The following is a 17,749-nucleotide window of genomic DNA, read 5'->3' as shown; positions in this document are numbered from 1 at the left end:
CTTATTTTTGCTCTCAAAAGGCAAACAAAGGACACAAACCTCTGAGCATTGCCCAGTTGAATCTTTACTATTAGAAAGACAGTTACATGTACTGCTAATTAGAGAGACATGAAAATATTTTGAAACACTATTGTGTTTTTTTTACAGACCAGACCACTATAATAACCTTGGGGAATGCAATTTTAGTGTCTGAAACCATATGTGAACAGTCATAGTTGTCTTCAGTAAACTAAATAGCAACCAGTAAAGCTTTGTCACTCAAATGAGGATACAACCACAGGTAGAGACATGGCAGAAATCAAGGGAGAATCCTGCCTATAGTCTAAGTGACTCAAACATGCCCACCCACTCTCCCCCAATCTTCCTCAATCCATCCAACTATACTTGGTTAAGTTAATCCCTCATGACTTAGGCTGTCACTTTATCTTATCAAAACATAACAAATGCAGTTATATTATGGAAAAAAAAATTAGTTGCCACTTTAAATAACCATAAAAAGACACTACTATCTCATTGTGCAAAACCAAGGGTGAAACAAATTAACTGTTGCAAGGTGAATTCGGTGAATGCTATTTCAGAATATATATACTTTGAAAATTAACTTCTAAACCCAGCAGAATCAGCTTCCATGGCAATAAAGTATTTTGACAAATATGTGTATTACTTTATCTTACAGTTCAGTATCACTAAATCACAGGAGGAAAGGTAATAGAATGTATTTTCAGCTTGTTATTCCTGGCTAATGGAAACATATACTTCTTTTACTAAGGTTTTGAACACTTATCAGTCGTAATGTAAGCTTCACGTCCCAAGACGAAAACTCAATAGTCTTCTGGAAAACTGCTCATTTAGTCAACCTTTCTGACAGCAGCATACAGGTAACTAGCACCCGAACCTACAGGTTTGCAAGTCATTCGGTTTCCATTTAGCAAACGGCTCAAAAAAAAATCTGTCCTTCTAAGTAAATCAGCAGTCCTATAGTTTTAAATACCGTAAGATAAAGCAAAGAGTTTCAGTATTAGTAATAACTACTATTAGAGCACAGTCAGTTTGGAAGGCAGGCACTCATCCACACAAACTAAGCACATGTAACCCATCATGGGCTCTATTGCAAGAAAAACAAAAAATAAAGTCAGCAAGACAAGCAATGCAACATTTTTCCTGTCTAGATTAGCACCTACTGCTCTACAATACTTACATTTATTAACCTTCAACTTGCTTCCATCTACGGGAATTGGATCTATATAATCCCAGTAATATTCATATGACCAGAAATACTCAGAGGAGTTTGTTCTGTTAGCCATTTCAGTAGTGCATTTTAAACCAGCTCAGAACTCCAACCAAATACTTTTTTTCATTGTACTTCAGCGCCCTCAGAAAGGGATTGCATAACTGATGCCTATGTAAATCACTCTGGGGTCCCGCAGATCAAGGACTGCCTTGGTACTAAAAAACATCTAGCAGCAATGAATATTGATGTCTGACAGACACGTCACAGCAGCAATCCTCGCTTCCTGGCGGTCAAGCACGTTATTCTCTACATATTCTAACCCGAGATGGCTGTCAAGTCACTTAAGAATAGGGTGGACACGTGCCAGCTAGGTCAGGTCCCCGCCCCTCTCAGAAACTAGTGGGCAGGCAGCGCTCTCTGGAGCTGCTGCACTCAGCCAGGCTGAAAGACATTTCTAGATCTCTCCTGATAGAAAGAGGTAGGCAAGACCTGATGAAATGCTTCAAAAATGAATGATGTATTGGAACACACATGCAGTTTGCTTTGCTACTTCTTCACTCCCTCCACCCCGCAGGCCATGGATGGAAAGGCAGGCTCCCGACCACCACCAAGGCAAACCAGTGGAAGGTGTTTGGTCCGCAGCAACCTTGTGCCTCGGCAAACACCGCAAACGTGCTTCACCCACCCTCACAGAACCGCTTGTGCTAAACGTGAAAGAGCCCCTCAGCCTACTGCTAGCTGCACCACTAAAGCCCCCTTGGCTATGCTGTAGCTGCGGAGGTCGGGGCTGCTCACGGGGACGGGCCTCTGGAAGGGAAGGCAGCTCTCCTGGGGCGCCTCCAGGGCACGGTGTGCGGCGTGACACCACTCCGAACCGTGAGCAAGGCGTACAAACACCGCGCGGAAGGCGACGGGCCGCTTACAGGCAGCCTGCAAAGCGCCGATCGGCATCCTTCCCATGCCCCCAGCAGCTGCAGCGCTGGAGCCCGCCCGCTGTGCGCCCAGCCAAAGCCCACCAGAGCACACAGCGGCGAGCCCCAGCTCCCCCACTGCCTCCCCCGCCACAGCGCCCCCGGGGCGTGGCCATGAGATGGCGTGGCCACAAGGGGCCTGGCCACAGGGTTATTTCCCGCCCGGACGCCACCGTGGGAAAGCGTCACTGCCGCTTCCGGCGCGGGCTGCTTGAAGTCTATGGCTGGTAGGCCCTACTCGCTGTCGGGCATTATGGCAGAGCTGGACTCCTCCCTGTCGCTGCTGGAGACGGGCGACGGGTGGGTACCCCCCCGTCACCATCATCATCCTCATCCTCATTCTTCTCCTCCTCCGCCGGCGGAACAGCAGCCGGGAGGCGGGGGCGAGAAGGAAGCAGATATGAAGCCCATGGTGTTCCTGTGCGCTGGGTGCAGGCGGCCGGTTGGGGACACGCTGAGCTGGGTGACCAGCGACGAGGAGGAGGGCTGCATCCTGCTGCGCAGTGAGTGCCGTGCCCCGCCGCGCCTTGCCCTGCTCACCCGCCCGTGGTGACCTCTACCCTCTCCCCCTCCGCGCAGGTGCGGCCAACAGCGTCTCGGTGGACGTGGAGCGGCAGCTCTCCAAGCGGCCCGGAGAGTGCGGATGGTGAGGCCCGGGCTGCTGCCCCGGGGGGGGGGGGGGGGGTAGTGTGTGTGTGTGTGTGTGTGTGTGTGTGTGTGTTTGTTTCCGCTCCTGCGCTCGTCCTTCCCTCTCCTGAGGGAGCCTGGAGGTCCTGGGGAGGCAGTGAGGAGCAGCCCGCCTAAGCGGTGCTGCTCGTGGGCAGGGGTGCCCGTGTGCCCCCGGGCAGGGCCGGGAGCTGGGCCTGGAGCTAAAGAACTTGATAAAAATTTATCTTTTGTTTTAATAAGTATGTGGAAAGGTGTTCCTGTTTCATTTCTCCTGATTAAATGTTGTGTATCTTTCTTACAGCATGATAGAAGTGTTATTCTGCTCTGGCTGCTCAATGATACTTGGCAGCATTTACAGATGCACCCCAAAGCATCTTGACTACAAGAGGGATTTGTTCTGTTTCAGTGTTGACTCACTTGAGAGGTAAAGGCAGAATTTTTATTGATAAGTCTGACAGCTAAATTTTGTCCACCAGGTATCATGTTGAGGGATGCTCCTGTTAATATTAGTGCCATGTCTAGAGGTAACTGGTTTTGCTGCTTTGTTCCACAGTGATTTTCTATATTGCTGCTGTTAGCATTGTAGTGCTGAAGTGTTAGAAACATCATCTGTGTAATCTTAGACAAGTCCTAGAAAAAAAAAACCAAAATGCCAGGGCTGCCTTTCATATAAGAAAGAGCATACAACCCAGGAAAATAACACTAGGTACACAACATGGGAGGATTCCTTCTCATTTATTCAGAGGAGGCTACATATGAGCTCTGCTTCAGACAGCATAAAGTGAGCCTATAGTCATAGGTAGTACCAAATGTGTGTGTCTGTAAACTATTACAGATAAACAGATTATCAGTAGAGAACATCGGCAGAGGGGCATAAGCTCTGCTTAGCTTAGGGTGACGTCTGACCTGTACTGATCAACTCTGCTTTTTCGTTGCTGAGGTAGGCAAAAGGAAATCTTCAAACCGAGAATGTGCTTAAAGGCTCTCATTTGACTGTCTTGCAGTCAAAAACTCTCTGGAAAATGATCCTGTGGTATTGTATTGATTTTAATTGGCTTATATCACTTGAAAGTGGTCTTGAAATATTCTTCAATACCTATATCCTGACCTAACTCTCCACACCAAAGTGCTTTTATCTGTTGCTCTAGCAAACAGTGATAGGTTACATTTATTTCTGTCTGGGTTAGTTTTCATATTTCTGCTTTTTGTTAAGTTCTAATTTTTACTGCTGTATCTATGTGGACGTTCACCTTCCTACATGGGACAGTTGGGGCTTTTGGTACTTTGCTTTTTCCATGGCAGTAAAATTCTCTGAAACACTAACGTGGCTGCAAAATGGCATTTTCTTGGGCAGTAATGGTGATGGCTGTTTCTCCCATCTAACGCTACACTATTCTTAATGTATGGGGTTTTTCACCATATCGTGTAGCACCAGAATTCATGACTGTCTCTTGAAGTTCCAGCTTCCGTAAAATAATGGTATCTTGGTATTTCTATGCTTAAAACTGTTTTCATTCCACCATAGTTTGTTTATAAGATTAACAAATATTCGTGTTTGTTTTGTTGTTACTGGAATCATGCTTATACTTTGGTGTATTAATCATGATCTCATAATCATTGAGAACAGTGGATGAGTATTACATTTGGCTTTCTGCCTTCACAATGAAAAGTGCATAATCTAAACTAGTAGCATATCAGTTATGTTCTAGGATCTTCAGAAAAGCAAGCTGTTACTGAAGATGAACCTTTAACTCTTGAAAGTCGAGCTGTCATGGAAGAAATGCTACTGAGGGTATGATTTAACCTGAGATCATTCTTTGTTTAGATCACCACCATGAGATGTTAATATCCTTAAATAATTCTACAAACAGTTTATTTCATCCAGATCAATTCTTTGTGTGTTTTAATATGAGCTGTAATAATACTTTATGCTATTAATATCTTGTGTTATGCAAGATTTTCAGTAACTTTTCCTTCAACAGTAATTAGTGTTTTCAAGCTAATTGCCAAGCACTGTGTTTTATCAAGCACAGTGTTAGATTCCTATTCATGTCTGTCAGTAATTAGAAAGTTTTTTTCTAATTCTGATTCACTTCTCGGTATTCTCACTTTTAGTCGTGTCTCTTGTATCTTTCATATAAACTGACTTAATGCTTTTGAAGTTACTTTCTTTTGAAATATTGTATCATAAAATTGACATTTTTGCCATACTGAAAACCTCTGATTGCAGGTAGGGAGAGTTGGGAACAAATAGCGTAATGAACTTGGCTCTGAAAGCTGGTGGTTGTCAGCAAAAGCTGAATGTGAGGATCTGACACCAAGGTTAGAGACAAAGATCTGAGAAAGTGTGGAGAGCTAATGTTAGAGTCGAGTGAACTTCCAAGCTACAGTATTAGATACTTTATAGTACCTGTTTTGGAAGTATTAGATACTTCCAAGCTAGCAGGAATAGAAACAGACAAGATCAGTTATGCAAGATCAAATTTGAGCACTTACTGACATCTACACTTGCTCCTTGTATTGTCAAGTAATGTTTATAGCAGAGTATCTTTCCCTGTTTACAGGTAGACACTGTATTAAAGGTTCTGGAGACAAAAGTGGCTGCTGTTGAATCGAGTATAGCTTCTCTTCACGAGGAAGTCTGAAAGAAATTACGTACAGGAGGTTTAACTGCAGGAGAATGCCGCATGTGAAATTTGTCCTTGTAATCCTCTGGAATGTGTGGGAGCACTGCAAAAACTGTGCGGAGAACTGAAAGACATTGGGTTGTTCTGTAGTAGAACAATGCTGACTATGAGTCTTCATCATAGACAAGGAGCTCCTCTACTTTCTGTTAAAAGAATACACCAGACAGAAACAATTTTTTTTTTTTAATCAAATTTCTGTAGACTTTTGGTTTATATGTAAATACGTGCTTAAATTTTTGTCTTGGAAAGCAGAGCATTTTCCTGCTATTCAGTATCTACTGAACTGGGTGTGCATCTCCTTCCTAAACCCATAAACCAAAAAAATCCTTGTGATGTCTGAAAGAGCAACATATGTCCTTTTTCTTGTCTCCGCAGCCTTTGCTTGACCTGTGCTCAGAGACCAGAATGGTGCAGCGTGTTTCGGGTGATTGTTATAGTTTTGTTCTGGAAGCTTGAGGCTAAAATGTTTTTAAAGCCTTTTTCTACATTACATTAGATAAAATGGTTTTTTGTGCAGTATTGAAGGTCATACGATTTACAGCCTCAAGGGAAGGCAAACAAACAAGGCTGGTAGCAGCACACCTTTAAGCAAAGCTTGGTGTATTTGCTTTGGTGTGTTTGTATACAACAAATGCAAAATGCCAGTTAAAAGCACTTGTTGGTACTTCATTGTTTTGATGCAGATATTTCTGTTATTTGTCATTAATCTTCTGTATATTTAATTATCAGGGTTTCTTACGTAGTCTGAGTTTTCCAAGTATATTTTTTTCAATAAAACAGAAGTAGTTGTACTCTAAAGAAAGAGTTAAGTTGGGTTGTTTGGTTTTGGCTTTTGGTTTTTATTTGGTTTGTAGTGTGTGGATTTTTCTTTTTTGGTTACCTGAAATTTTTTATATTTTCTCCAAAAACCTAGAATGAGCTTACCACTATTCTCTGCATGGGTAGGCATTGTTTCTCTTACAAAAGCTGCTCCCCCTCCACCTTTTCTCTATGTACTGCTTTGTTTTGAAGAAGTACTTGAATTTAGCTTGTAGTGATGGGTCTTGTATTCTTCCATGCTCAGGTATATAAAATATTTTGTTACTTGCATATCTGCCAGAGGAATTGTTATAAAGTACTCGTCCTTTCAATCAAATTACTCCAGTGTAATTTCTTGGTAGTTTCTTCTCTAACAATTTTTTTGAATGATGTTAAGTGACCTAATAAGACTTCATCTGTGTAATGTTAGACAAATCCTAGAAAAAAAAATAAAATACCAGGGCTGCCTTTCATATAAGAAAGAGCATACAACCCAGGAAAATAACACTAGGTACACAACGTGGGAGGGTTTGTCCTCATTTATTCAGAGGAGACTACATATGAGCTCTGCTTCAGACAGCATAAAGTGAGCCTGTAGTCACAGGTAATACCACATCTGTCTGTCTGTAAACTGTTACAGATAAACAGATTATTAGTAGTGAACATCGGCAGAGGGGCATAAGCTCTGCTTAGCTTAGGGTAAGGTCTGACCTGTACTGATCAACTCTGCTTTTTTGTTGCTGAGGTAGGCAAAAGGAAATCTTCAAACCGAGAATGTGCTTAAAGGCTCTCATTTGACTGTCTTGCAGTCAAAAACTGTCTAGAAAATGAGTATTTGGTATTGTATTGATGAATACATATTTATCAGTCTGGAGGAAGTTTCTAAGTGGGTTTTTGTATTTGTCCAATTATTTTAGATCGTTTAGATCCTTGATAGAAAGAACCAGGTTTGCTGGCCTCAAGCAGTGCCCACAGTTTTCAACGTGTTTTCCCATTAAACATGGAGGGCAGCTGACTGGTTCACAGTGAGTTCTCTAAATAGATTCACCAGTCGAGTACCTTCTGTAACTTGTTTAGGTAATTCCTAGCACCTGTCTCAAATGTATCACTACTATCTATAGTGAAAGTAAAGTGTCTGTATGTAAGCAAGTATTCAAAATAAGAAATGATTGCTTAAACTAAGCATGTGAATTCCATACTATCCCTCTTTTCTATCTACTATGGGAAAAATAGTACTGAGTAGTAGGGAAGTCAAGAGATAAATGCTTTGCTTTCCAAGACAAAAATTTAAACAGATATTTACATATAAACCAAAAGAAGAATGAACCCAAAACCCCTAATCCCACAAGTACGTTCTGAACTCACAGGGAGAAATGACTGCAGAGAATCTGGATGGAAGAATCCTGTGATGAACCATACACAGATAACACACTCTTAAAATGTGTTAAATGACAAGTTTTCTCTTTGGCCTAGAGTTATGGTCTTCTATATCTCTTTATTAAATACCTCCATTTGGCATCAGTCTCTGTTTAGAACTATGTCTGTTAGCATACTGTAGGTGGGAGCTTGAATGCATTAACACAACAGACTCTCTTAAAATAGCTTTTTCATGCTCTCAAGGGTTGCCAGCTGCTGCTTTGTTAAGGTGTGCAATGAACAGCCTAAATTTAGAATAAATCTCATATGGGTGCTGAAGTATTTATATCTACATGGGGAAATGTGTGTATTTGGTTATGTATTTTGTTTCAAGAAGCTGAAATAAATTTAGCTGTGAAGTTCTGTTAGGAAACTAATGGGATGTAGGTGGAGATGTTCTTATGGCTGTATTATGAATGCTCATGAGAAAGGAAAATACCCCTTTACTAAGGTTTCTAGAGCAGGAGGTTAGGGTCCTTGTGTTCTCTACAGGCAAGGGAAGGGGCTTTTTACCTGACCAAAGGTGGTTGCCTCAGAGACCTAAGGTAGATGCATAAAGTGAAATGAAACATTTGGCAGGAGCCCCTGTTGTCCACTGGTGCCCCGTAGTTCATCCACACTTGGGCTTTGAGAATCCATTAGTTAGAAAACCACCTCTATCAAGGCCTCTTTCCTTTCCAGCTGATAGGATCAAGAAAAGCTGAAGAGCCTGAATTGGAGAAAGTGTGCCAAATCAGAAGGAACAGAAGGTGAAACTTGCACGTAATATTCTGACAAGAAAGAATGATACTGTGGGAATAAGGATGAGCAAAATAGATATGTGATTCTGAAAGGAGCAAGGCACCTGAACCTCTGGTTTAGTTCCAGAGATTTGAATGTTGTATTCTTTTAGGCAAACTAATTAACAGATACAGCTACTGGAGTGTAAACTGATGCAGCAGATTGTTTCTGGAATAAAATAACTTCTTATTCTCACAATGTGTTGGGCAGGGAAAACAGTGGAGGAGGCATTGTAGTGTGGATGCATGTCAAGTTCTCTATCAACAAGTCAGTAGATCGTTTGAAAACCCCTCTGAAGTCTTAAGGTCAGGAAAGGATTGCACAAAATATATTCCATAATTGAGGAGAGAAAGTTAAATGAAAAATAGTCAATGAAAATTCTCAGTGGAAGAAAAAACAGAAACGAAATAGCAAAAGGAGCTAAAAAAGTACTAACAAGCTAAAAGTACTAGTGTTTTTTTCACTCAGCTATAAGAACTGATAATGTTACACTTAGAATAAACACTTGACTCATGGAGCAAAGAATTGCAATGTATTGTTAGTATAATTTGTTGCTTTAGTAATCTAGTCAAAATAGCAAGCAGCTGTTACTATCTACTTACAATGCTATAGGCACTTAACTGGCCAAATTTTCCAATTACTGTTAATTCCTAGTAATTAAAACCCTTATATAGACTTTCTACCGTCTTCCCCTCTTCTCTGTATAATCTTCACCTATCTGTCTGTGGTCAATGGTGGAGGGTCATCTTTTCTTCAGATGGGATGGTGCAACTATTTCACCTGGTGCAGGTAATTAGACATACTGATAACTGGCTGTGAGGGATTTCCTGGGACAGCTTGATGCAGTTTGTGCACATTTCCAAACAGCTGAAATATTTCTGATTGGTCTACAAATTCAGTATTGTTAGCAGGCTAGCAAATCCATGAACATATGTGGTATAATGTTTTGGTGTAATAATTGGAATTATACAAAACTAATCTAAAGCTGAAGACTAAACATTAAACTGCTACACTGTTCTGCCATTATAGCTAAAACAAATTAGACTGTAGTCAATTGACTACTGGTAGTGGGTTGATACAGCTGAAGTTCAAGAACAGACAAGCCCACAACAACATTCCTCAAACCCTTAAGCCTTTTATTGCCATGGGAGTAGAAGGGCTGTGGCCAGCTAATAGCAATGGTGACCCACTATTGACCATGCTACAGGGCTACAATGGAAGTAAAGCTCACTTCTGTAAGGGTGAGTAGCATGACACCATCTGGCAATTCTTTCTGTGTGAGTCCTGTGGCTCCCTACTGTGTGGTCAGAGGAGTATCATCGTTGGCTTGAAAATGAGCACAGGAACACAATTGTGTCTTCTTTTAAATGAAGAAGTCCATGCTCAGCTAAATCATACAGGAAACCAAACCTGTAGTTTTATAGTACAAGGCTTTGTGTTTATTGCTAGAGCTGAAGTGCTGGGGCCATAAATCAGGCCTTGTTTTCATTCTCTTTGTGAAAGTTCCATTTCCCTACTAACCCATGAGGGCTAGTGCTTATAGTAGGATGACACACAAGATTTGTTCTGAATCTGTTGTAAACTGAGAGAAAACTCTTCCCAAATCTTTCAGCCTGACACGTAAAAAGTTCAAATAATATGGAATTAGGCCAATTGCATTTCTGGGTCTTTTCTGCTTGATTTTTAGCTATGCCAGACTGTTAAAGTGATGCTGTGCTACGGGGTAATATTGCATGAGTCCACTATGTTAGCAGGGCCACTTTGAACATTTCAAAATAACTTTCTACGCAGTTTTCTTCTCTGATAAGAATTCATTATGGTGTGTTTCTCATGGTGTTTCACATGGAAGAAAGGTGGGCACTAGCTCTAGCAGAGGCTGGGGTGGGGAGGCTGCTCCTGTGCTGGGCATAAGGAGAGCTGCTCTTGGAAGACCATGCTTCTGCTTTTGATATCCATGGTTTGGGGGGGGTGGGGGGGTGCTGTGGTACTGAAGAGGGCAGGGGAATGTCTTAAGGATGGCAAGACATGCTCTATTTCATTAAAGATTTTAACCATTCCAACTGTCCAGTTTATTTAGGAATGGAAGTTTGAGTGTTGTCTGTCAGTTTGTCCCTGGACAAGAGAGATGTGTTAATGCGGGAACCCTCAGTCTAGCGAAGGTTTGGACTGCAAGCTAGGTAAAAATCATATTGGAAAGGGAAGTGTATGATTTTTAAGAGAATCAATAAGGCAACTCCTATGCCCTGATGAGCTAAAATAAAGGATGCTCCATGGCTGGAAATCTGTAAGATAGGCACTGTTCCCAGCTGGCTGTGGGCTCCTGTGGGTGCCCTGGACTGTAGCTGTATGAGTGGCATGGTTTGGAGCAGCTTCTAAGAGATGGAGTGGGAGGTTTGCAGCCAGGGTGCCCTCCATCTGGCAGGGCTTGGGTATGGGCAGCCTTCCCTGGGATTTCCTCCCTGGCCCTAGTTTGGAACCACAATGAAGCAATAATAACATCCACCCACCCCTCCAAGAGAACACAAATGAGAATGAAAGCTGAGTTCAGGAAACCATCTCCAAGCACCCAGACACGAGGTGTGACTTTCACACTGCTGGCAAGCGTCCAAATGCAATCTCAGGAGCTGAAGCTGGCTTTAGGCTCAGGTACTCTGATGCTTGAGAAAAAACAGTGCTTAAATGGCTACCTGGGAGCTGAACCTTGGGCAGCCCCACTGTTTATTTAAATCCTGACCCAAACGACTTGCTAATACGTAACTGCCAGCCTGGTACGCGTTTCATTTATTTGCTTGCGAATATTAGAACACCACGGGCTCACAAACCTCCCCGCAGCGCTTCTGTCCCCGGCACCTGTGCTCCCTTCAGGCTTTCCCGGAGAGGCCGGGAGAGGGCACATCTCCATAAGAGATTTCCCTGCTGCTGAGCTGCAACAATGAGGATTTTTTTTCCCCGTCTCATTCTGCTCACTCAGGACTTTGGTTTTTCACTACCCAGTGCTGCGGGGTTTTTGCCTGTCTTTCTTAACTTATTTGCTCTTCAAGGTGAATTTGCGAGCTAGCTGGAGACTGCCAGCTGTTCTGTTGTGTTACTTGGAGATAGGAGGTGTGGATTTGTTGGATAAATACTGTTTAGACTCAGAACTGTTAAAATGGAGCCACAAAGGAGTCTGTGGGACTCGCATCTGTTACTTCCATGGGGGTTCCTTGGGGATGATGTGCTGTTATTACTGTGATGCTTTCTATGGGGAAAAAAACAAAACAACAAGACAGATTTTTCTAACCTTGAGAGTAGATTGGGGCTCACATCTGTCTTTTGTTTCGGATATATGAGATGCGATAGAAGCAATAAAATGTAGCAGGCATTCATTTAATCCATACCAATGAGCAAATTTCCACTATTTGACAGAAACTAAAACCATTTAGCTTATTTTTACAAAGCGAGGGAAGGTAAGGTTAAAAACATGAAAACTTGCCTATTTAAGGATTTCATAAATCATCTATGATGTAGATTTCAGTGGCACTGTGATACTCTAGAAAAGGAGCCCGCAGCCTAAATTTTGAATGACAAACTGCACGCCATTCACCAATAGCTAGTTAACACTACTGGCAAATCTCAGACAGTCCCTAAAAGAACCAAAACATCTACCCACTGAATATGTACTTAAAAATATCCTGGGACAGAGTGAGTTCATGCAGTGATTCCTGTAAAAGTAACAACAGGCTCTTCATTGTTCACACTTCAATTGTTTTTTTGCATTTTTTGTCTTCACATCACCAATTTCTGCATCCTCTTTTGAGCTATGAGTAGCACGCTTCCAGAGAGTAATGCTGGATTTAAGGTGAACCCCTGAAAACTGGCGGTTCTCTGAAACTACTGGTGTTTTTTTAATGGCTGTTCTTTAAGCTCGGCATCACATTAGGCTAGCAGGGCTTTTCTGAAAGCAGCTGCTGTGAAAGGAGGGTTAAGCTTACAAAGCTTCATATTTGAGCAGGAGTTAACAAGGCTTGGAAGTAAGCGCAGACACACAAGCTCTTCCTGGTTGCTACTGTCAGAAGCCTTTTAGAATCATAGAATAGAATCATAGAATAGTTAGGGTTGGAAAGGACCTTAAGATCATCTAGTTCCAACCCCCCTGCCATGGGCAGGGACACCTCACACTAAACCATGCCACCCAAGGCCTCATCCAACCTGGCCTTGAACACCGCCAAGGATGGAGCATTCACAACCTCCCTGGGCAACCCATTCCAGTGCCTCACCACCCTCACAGTAAAGAATTTCTTCCTTATATCCAATCTAAACTTCCCCTGTTTAAGTTTGAACCCGTTACCCCTTGTCCTGTCACTACAGTCCCTGATGAAGAGTCTATCCCCAGCATCCTTGTAGGCCCCCTTCAGATACTGGAAGGCTGCTATGAGGTCTCCATGCAGCCTTCTCTTCTCCAGGCTGAACAGCCCCAACTTTCTCAGCCTGTCTTCATACGGGAGGTGCTCCAGTCCCCTGATCATCCTCGTGGCCCTCCTCTGGACTTGTTCCAACAGTTCCATGTCCTTTTTATGTTGAGGACACCAGAACTGCACACAATACTCCAAGTGAGGTCTCACAAGAGCAGAGTAGAGGGGCAGGATCACCTCCTTCGACCTGCTGGTCACGCTCCTTTTGATGCAGCCCAGGATACGGTTGGCTTTCTGGGCTGCGAGCGCACACTGAAGCCGGCTCATGTTCATTTTCTCATCAACCAACACCCTCCAGTCCTCCAGCCTTCTCCAGATCCAGGGTAGCCAGTTCTCCCGATATCTTGCAGAGGGGGCCTACGTTGTCCCTAGTCTGTCTTTTATTCACTACGTACCTATAGAATCCCTTCCTGTTGTCCTTAACATCCCTAGCCAAGTTCAATTCTAACTGGCCCTTAGCCTTCCTCACCTGGTCCCTAGCTTCCCGGACAGCATCCCTGTATTCTTCCCAGGCCGCCTGTCCCAGCTTCCACCTTCTATAAGCCTCTTTTTTCCTTTGAATTTTCCTGAGCACCTCCTTATCCATCTGAAGAGGTCTCCTGGCCCTTTTGCTGCACTTCCTTCTAGTTGGGATGCAACACTCCTGAGCTTGGAGCAGGTGATCCTTGAATATCAGCCAACAGTCTTGGGCCCCCCTGCCCTCTAGGGTTATATCCCATGGAACCTTACTAAGCAGGTTCTTGAAGAGGCCAAAGTCTGCTCTCTTGAAGTCCAGGGCAGTGAGCTTGCTGCACGCTCTTCTCACTGTCCCAAGGATCTCGAATTCGACCATCTCGTGGTCGCTGCAACCAAGGCTGCCCTGGAGCATCACATTTCCAACCAGCCCTTCCCTGTTGGTGAGCACGAAGCCAAGCATAGCACCTCTCCTTGTCAGCTCCTCTATTACTTGCAGGAGAAAGTTGTCTTCCACACAATCAAGGAACCTCCTGGATTGCTTGTGCCGGGCCGTACCTTCACTCCAACAGATGTTGGAGTTTCTTAAAGCATCTGCTCCCCAACCCCAATAAATACAGAAGGCTGGGTTGGCTGAACTGTGAAAGTCCCTGTTCATAATGCTGCTGTTAAATATGAGGCTATTTATTTTATTTAGCCCAGTGTCTCATTCAGCCCCTTGCTGGAGTCCTAACCCAATGCCTTAGGCAAGGTGAAAGCTGGGTAGCTGGAGACAGGGCTCAGGGACAGAACTTGCAAATTACTTTACTTATTTTGGTGGGGTTTTGCCTGAAGTGCTAGTTAGTCCCAAAGGCTTTATTCAACAGAAATAAGCCATACTGAATAACCCACCAGAAGATGGTAGGACCAGATTCCCTTCAGGGCAGTTTTTCCTGTCAAAGCATTGGCTGGTCAAATTTAAACTGCTGATTGTCTATTAGCTGTCCTGAGTCGAAAAACATCTGGGTGGTTATTTGGCAATGGAGAGTCCTCACTTACTAAATCAAAGCTCCTGCATCAACATTAGTGTGTCAGCCGGAAAGAAAGCACACGATCCCACCTGGAGTGATGAGTTCAGCTCTGCGGTCACTTACCGGCTCAATATTAGGCACAAGTGATCATCTCTTGTTAAACCAAGAAGGATGATGCAGCCGAATGCAGTAACATGCATCATCTGAAATCATCACTAGAACTATAAAATTCAATCGTTCATAATTTTTTAGAAATAGCTTTTTCCCAAACTACCATTTTTGTTCTCCCCTCTGCCCTGGCTACTGCAGCAATGGCTGAGGTATAAAAACTTGTACAGTGTGTGTGTGTATCCTGTGTTCCTTTCCAAAAACTTGTCGGGTTTTTTATTGGACAGATTTGTTTACCTGCTGTTATTAATTTCTACTGGAAACTACGATATTTAACTTTGCATGGCCAGATCAGAAATGTTCACTGAAATAGTGTTGGGCCAGGTCATGTCTGAATGGTCCCTTTGAAATGATCAAACATATCTGATCCTAGGACATGAACAGGAGAAACCATGGGCATGGTGTCTTGTCGCTGGACACCATGTCAGCACAGAAGGCAGATAATACAATAGTAACATTACTCTGTATAAAAAGTCAGCTTTGATGGATATTTTAAATATAGTCCAGCTTCTGGTCAAATGTGACTCGTTGATAGTTAAGAGAAATCAAAAGAAACCCCAAAAACCAAAGAGTCACAGCCATTGTCCAGTCACAAACCTGGCCAGATGTCAAAACATAATCCTATTGTGTCAGGGTAAAGGCAGGAGTCTGTTATGGAGCTTGTCTCCTGTTGTGCCTCCCTCTTGCCACAGCTGAAGTATTAGGGGTGGACCAGGTCTCGCCTCTTCTCTTCAAGTGTTCTGTGGGCCCTCAGTGACCAGGTGAGCGTGGATATCCTGGCTACCAAGAGCTGTGACCTCCTCAGGCCTTTGTCACCAGCATCATTCATGTCTGGGGACTGCCTCTGTCGCTGGTATAAATCCACACTGTGAGATGCTGGACTTGCTTCTTGAACTGCTTAATGAGGACCCAACTCCTCTCTAGCTTCACTGCCATCACTGTGGTCCTTTGCTGCCTTTTGCCCAGACGTGAACTATTCGCTTTGATGGTGCACTAGTCCAAGCCTCATGCGCAGCCACTGGGAAACACCTTGGATATGGCAGTGGAAGGTTTCCAGTGAGACTTTCCTCAACCATGTTTCTGACTCAGAGAAGCCCAATCTCCTGCCAGGCCGAGCTGTGGAGCTGCCTTCCTGCAGGATGTGGGCTGCCAAGGCACACAGACCTGTCCTACCCTTTGGGTACGCATCTGCTGCAGGTCAGAGGTCTGGCACAGCTGCAGAGTGGCTGCAAGTTTTACAACACACAACAGTGATGTCCTTCTGATTACTCTGCCCTTGCAGAGTGTTACTGGCCCAAGCTAAAGAAAGCCCGTGGCATTTGCTGTTGTCAAATCTGGCACCTAGGGGCATAAAACACAGCGTCTAACAGAAGGTGACATCAAGCTGAGAGGAAAAGCCTTTGAGGCAGCAAAGAATGGGCCCGAATAATTCCAAGGCTACATGGATCTGTCATTCAGATGAGGCAGATCCATTTCCACCCTGGCAGGAGGAAATACCATTTAGAAAGTTTATTAAACAACTCAGTGTTTGTAAATTTGATCAGGAAACACAGAAAGATAGCACCCCAAGAGGAGACAGAGCAGAGCTGTCCAGCACAGCAGAGAGCAGCACTAAACAAGACCAAGATGGGGTTGTTATCGAATCCACAGAACTCAGAGCAAAACCCCCCAAACAGCTTAAATGCCAGAAAAAACATGGTTTCCCAGACTTTTTTTACATCTTTAGCTGCTACTACACAAGCAAGGGGGTACTGGAGTCAGGAAGCTACTCAGTGCTGGCTGGCTTCCATTGGCCCAGCCTCAACTTTAGCATCTCACCATGAACTGACATGGAGCTAGCACTGCCTTGGTTGTTCGTGATGCTTTTCCTGCTAGTAAGATTTTATTATTCATTGCTAATCCAAAAGGCATATCCCAGTTTCTACTTCCTCCTTTGTTCCTCAAGTATACTTCAGGGTATTTATAGTAGGAGCCTTAGCAACTCTTGAATTGTTGCCTGTTTTGCCCTTAGGAGAATTATCTGTCTGTCCTGGTGACATATGACAGGTTTTTTGGAGGGGATGATCACATCCTTCTCCTTGAAGATTGTTTTGTTTTGGTTTTCCTGCTCTGCTTGGAAGAAGTGAATGTTATCTCTGAAAACAGAGACAATATCATTGTAAGCCTGTCAGTAAGCAGCTTCACATAGTTTGTGAGCCTGGACCCCAGAGCAGACTGTTGTATCTGGAGGGAGAAGGGCTGACGTTGGTGTAATTTTCTGAGAAGCATCTGATCAGTGGAGACACAGCCTGCCGTGCCCAGCACCAGTGAAGGAGGTTATACCAGAGATTTGTGTGTGTTTCTTACGCTCCCTTGAGGAAGCTTGTATGTGCACCCAAGGTACAAATAATGACAATCCACTGTGGGGATGGGTGGCTGCTGGGCTTGTGTGTTGGCTTGAAACCACTGTATTTTTCAGAAAGTCTTCTCACAAGGTTGTGCCTGCACTTCCTTATGCAATCATCCATGCTTCTCATTATCCTTCCTCACCGTTACCTCTCCTTCATTTGCTCCAGCTTTCCAGCTGGCTGTCACCAAAGCTCAGAAGAATAAAACCCTGAGCCTGACTGGGACATCTTGAGGCTACCTTACCACAGATGGTGACATTGATGGTGATCAAAATATGCACTTGGGTAGAATTACTGCATGACAAAGAGAAAGTACTTTCATGCAAGGATCACGTAAGAACTTCAAATCCTACATGGATTCTGGTGAAGTCCATTAAAGTCCTCCTGGATTTTCTGTCCTGCAAAAATCATGCTCGCTACAGAAAAAAGACAGAAAGACAAGTTATTACTATTAAATCACCTAAGAAATACTCTCCCTTGTAGACAGTAGGTTTCTTGTATGTTTGAAGCTGTTGAATTGTGACTGAAGGGCAAAATCACTAAAGCATTGAATGGGTCGTTAAAACTTGCAGGGTGTTCAGAATCTCTTCAGAGGCCTGTGTTCCCTGAAGTGGAGATGCCATCTGCTTTCATTTGCATTAACAGTATGGCCTTTAATAAGTGTGTCTCTCACCTGCTGCCTCTAAAATGCCCTCCAGTCCTTGGGAGCTGTAGTTTTAGGGCTATCA

General features: G+C 43.5%; 1 protein-coding gene across 1 annotated transcript; it reads left to right on the top strand.

Annotated features, from left to right (window-relative positions):
• Nucleotides 1–2,422: 2,422 nt before the first annotated feature.
• Nucleotides 2,423–5,666, top strand: MIS18A (MIS18 kinetochore protein A; the record flags this gene model as incomplete). The annotated part of the gene is made up of 5 exons (XM_080612543.1): nucleotides 2,423–2,705; nucleotides 2,782–2,848; nucleotides 3,173–3,295; nucleotides 4,570–4,663; nucleotides 5,436–5,666. 5 exons carry the CDS (start codon nucleotides 2,423–2,425, stop codon nucleotides 5,514–5,516), a joined length of 648 nt encoding a protein of 215 aa, XP_080468669.1. The 3' UTR covers nucleotides 5,517–5,666.
• Between the last annotated feature and the right edge of the window lie 12,083 nt (nucleotides 5,667–17,749).

The sequence above is a fragment of the Psittacula echo genome (genome assembly GCF_963264785.1).
Source record: "Psittacula echo genome assembly, chromosome: 3".
NCBI lineage: Eukaryota > Metazoa > Chordata > Aves > Psittaciformes > Psittacidae > Psittacula > Psittacula echo.
The sequence above is the reverse complement of the archived record's forward strand: the minus strand, read 5'-3'. Positions and strand labels throughout refer to the sequence as shown.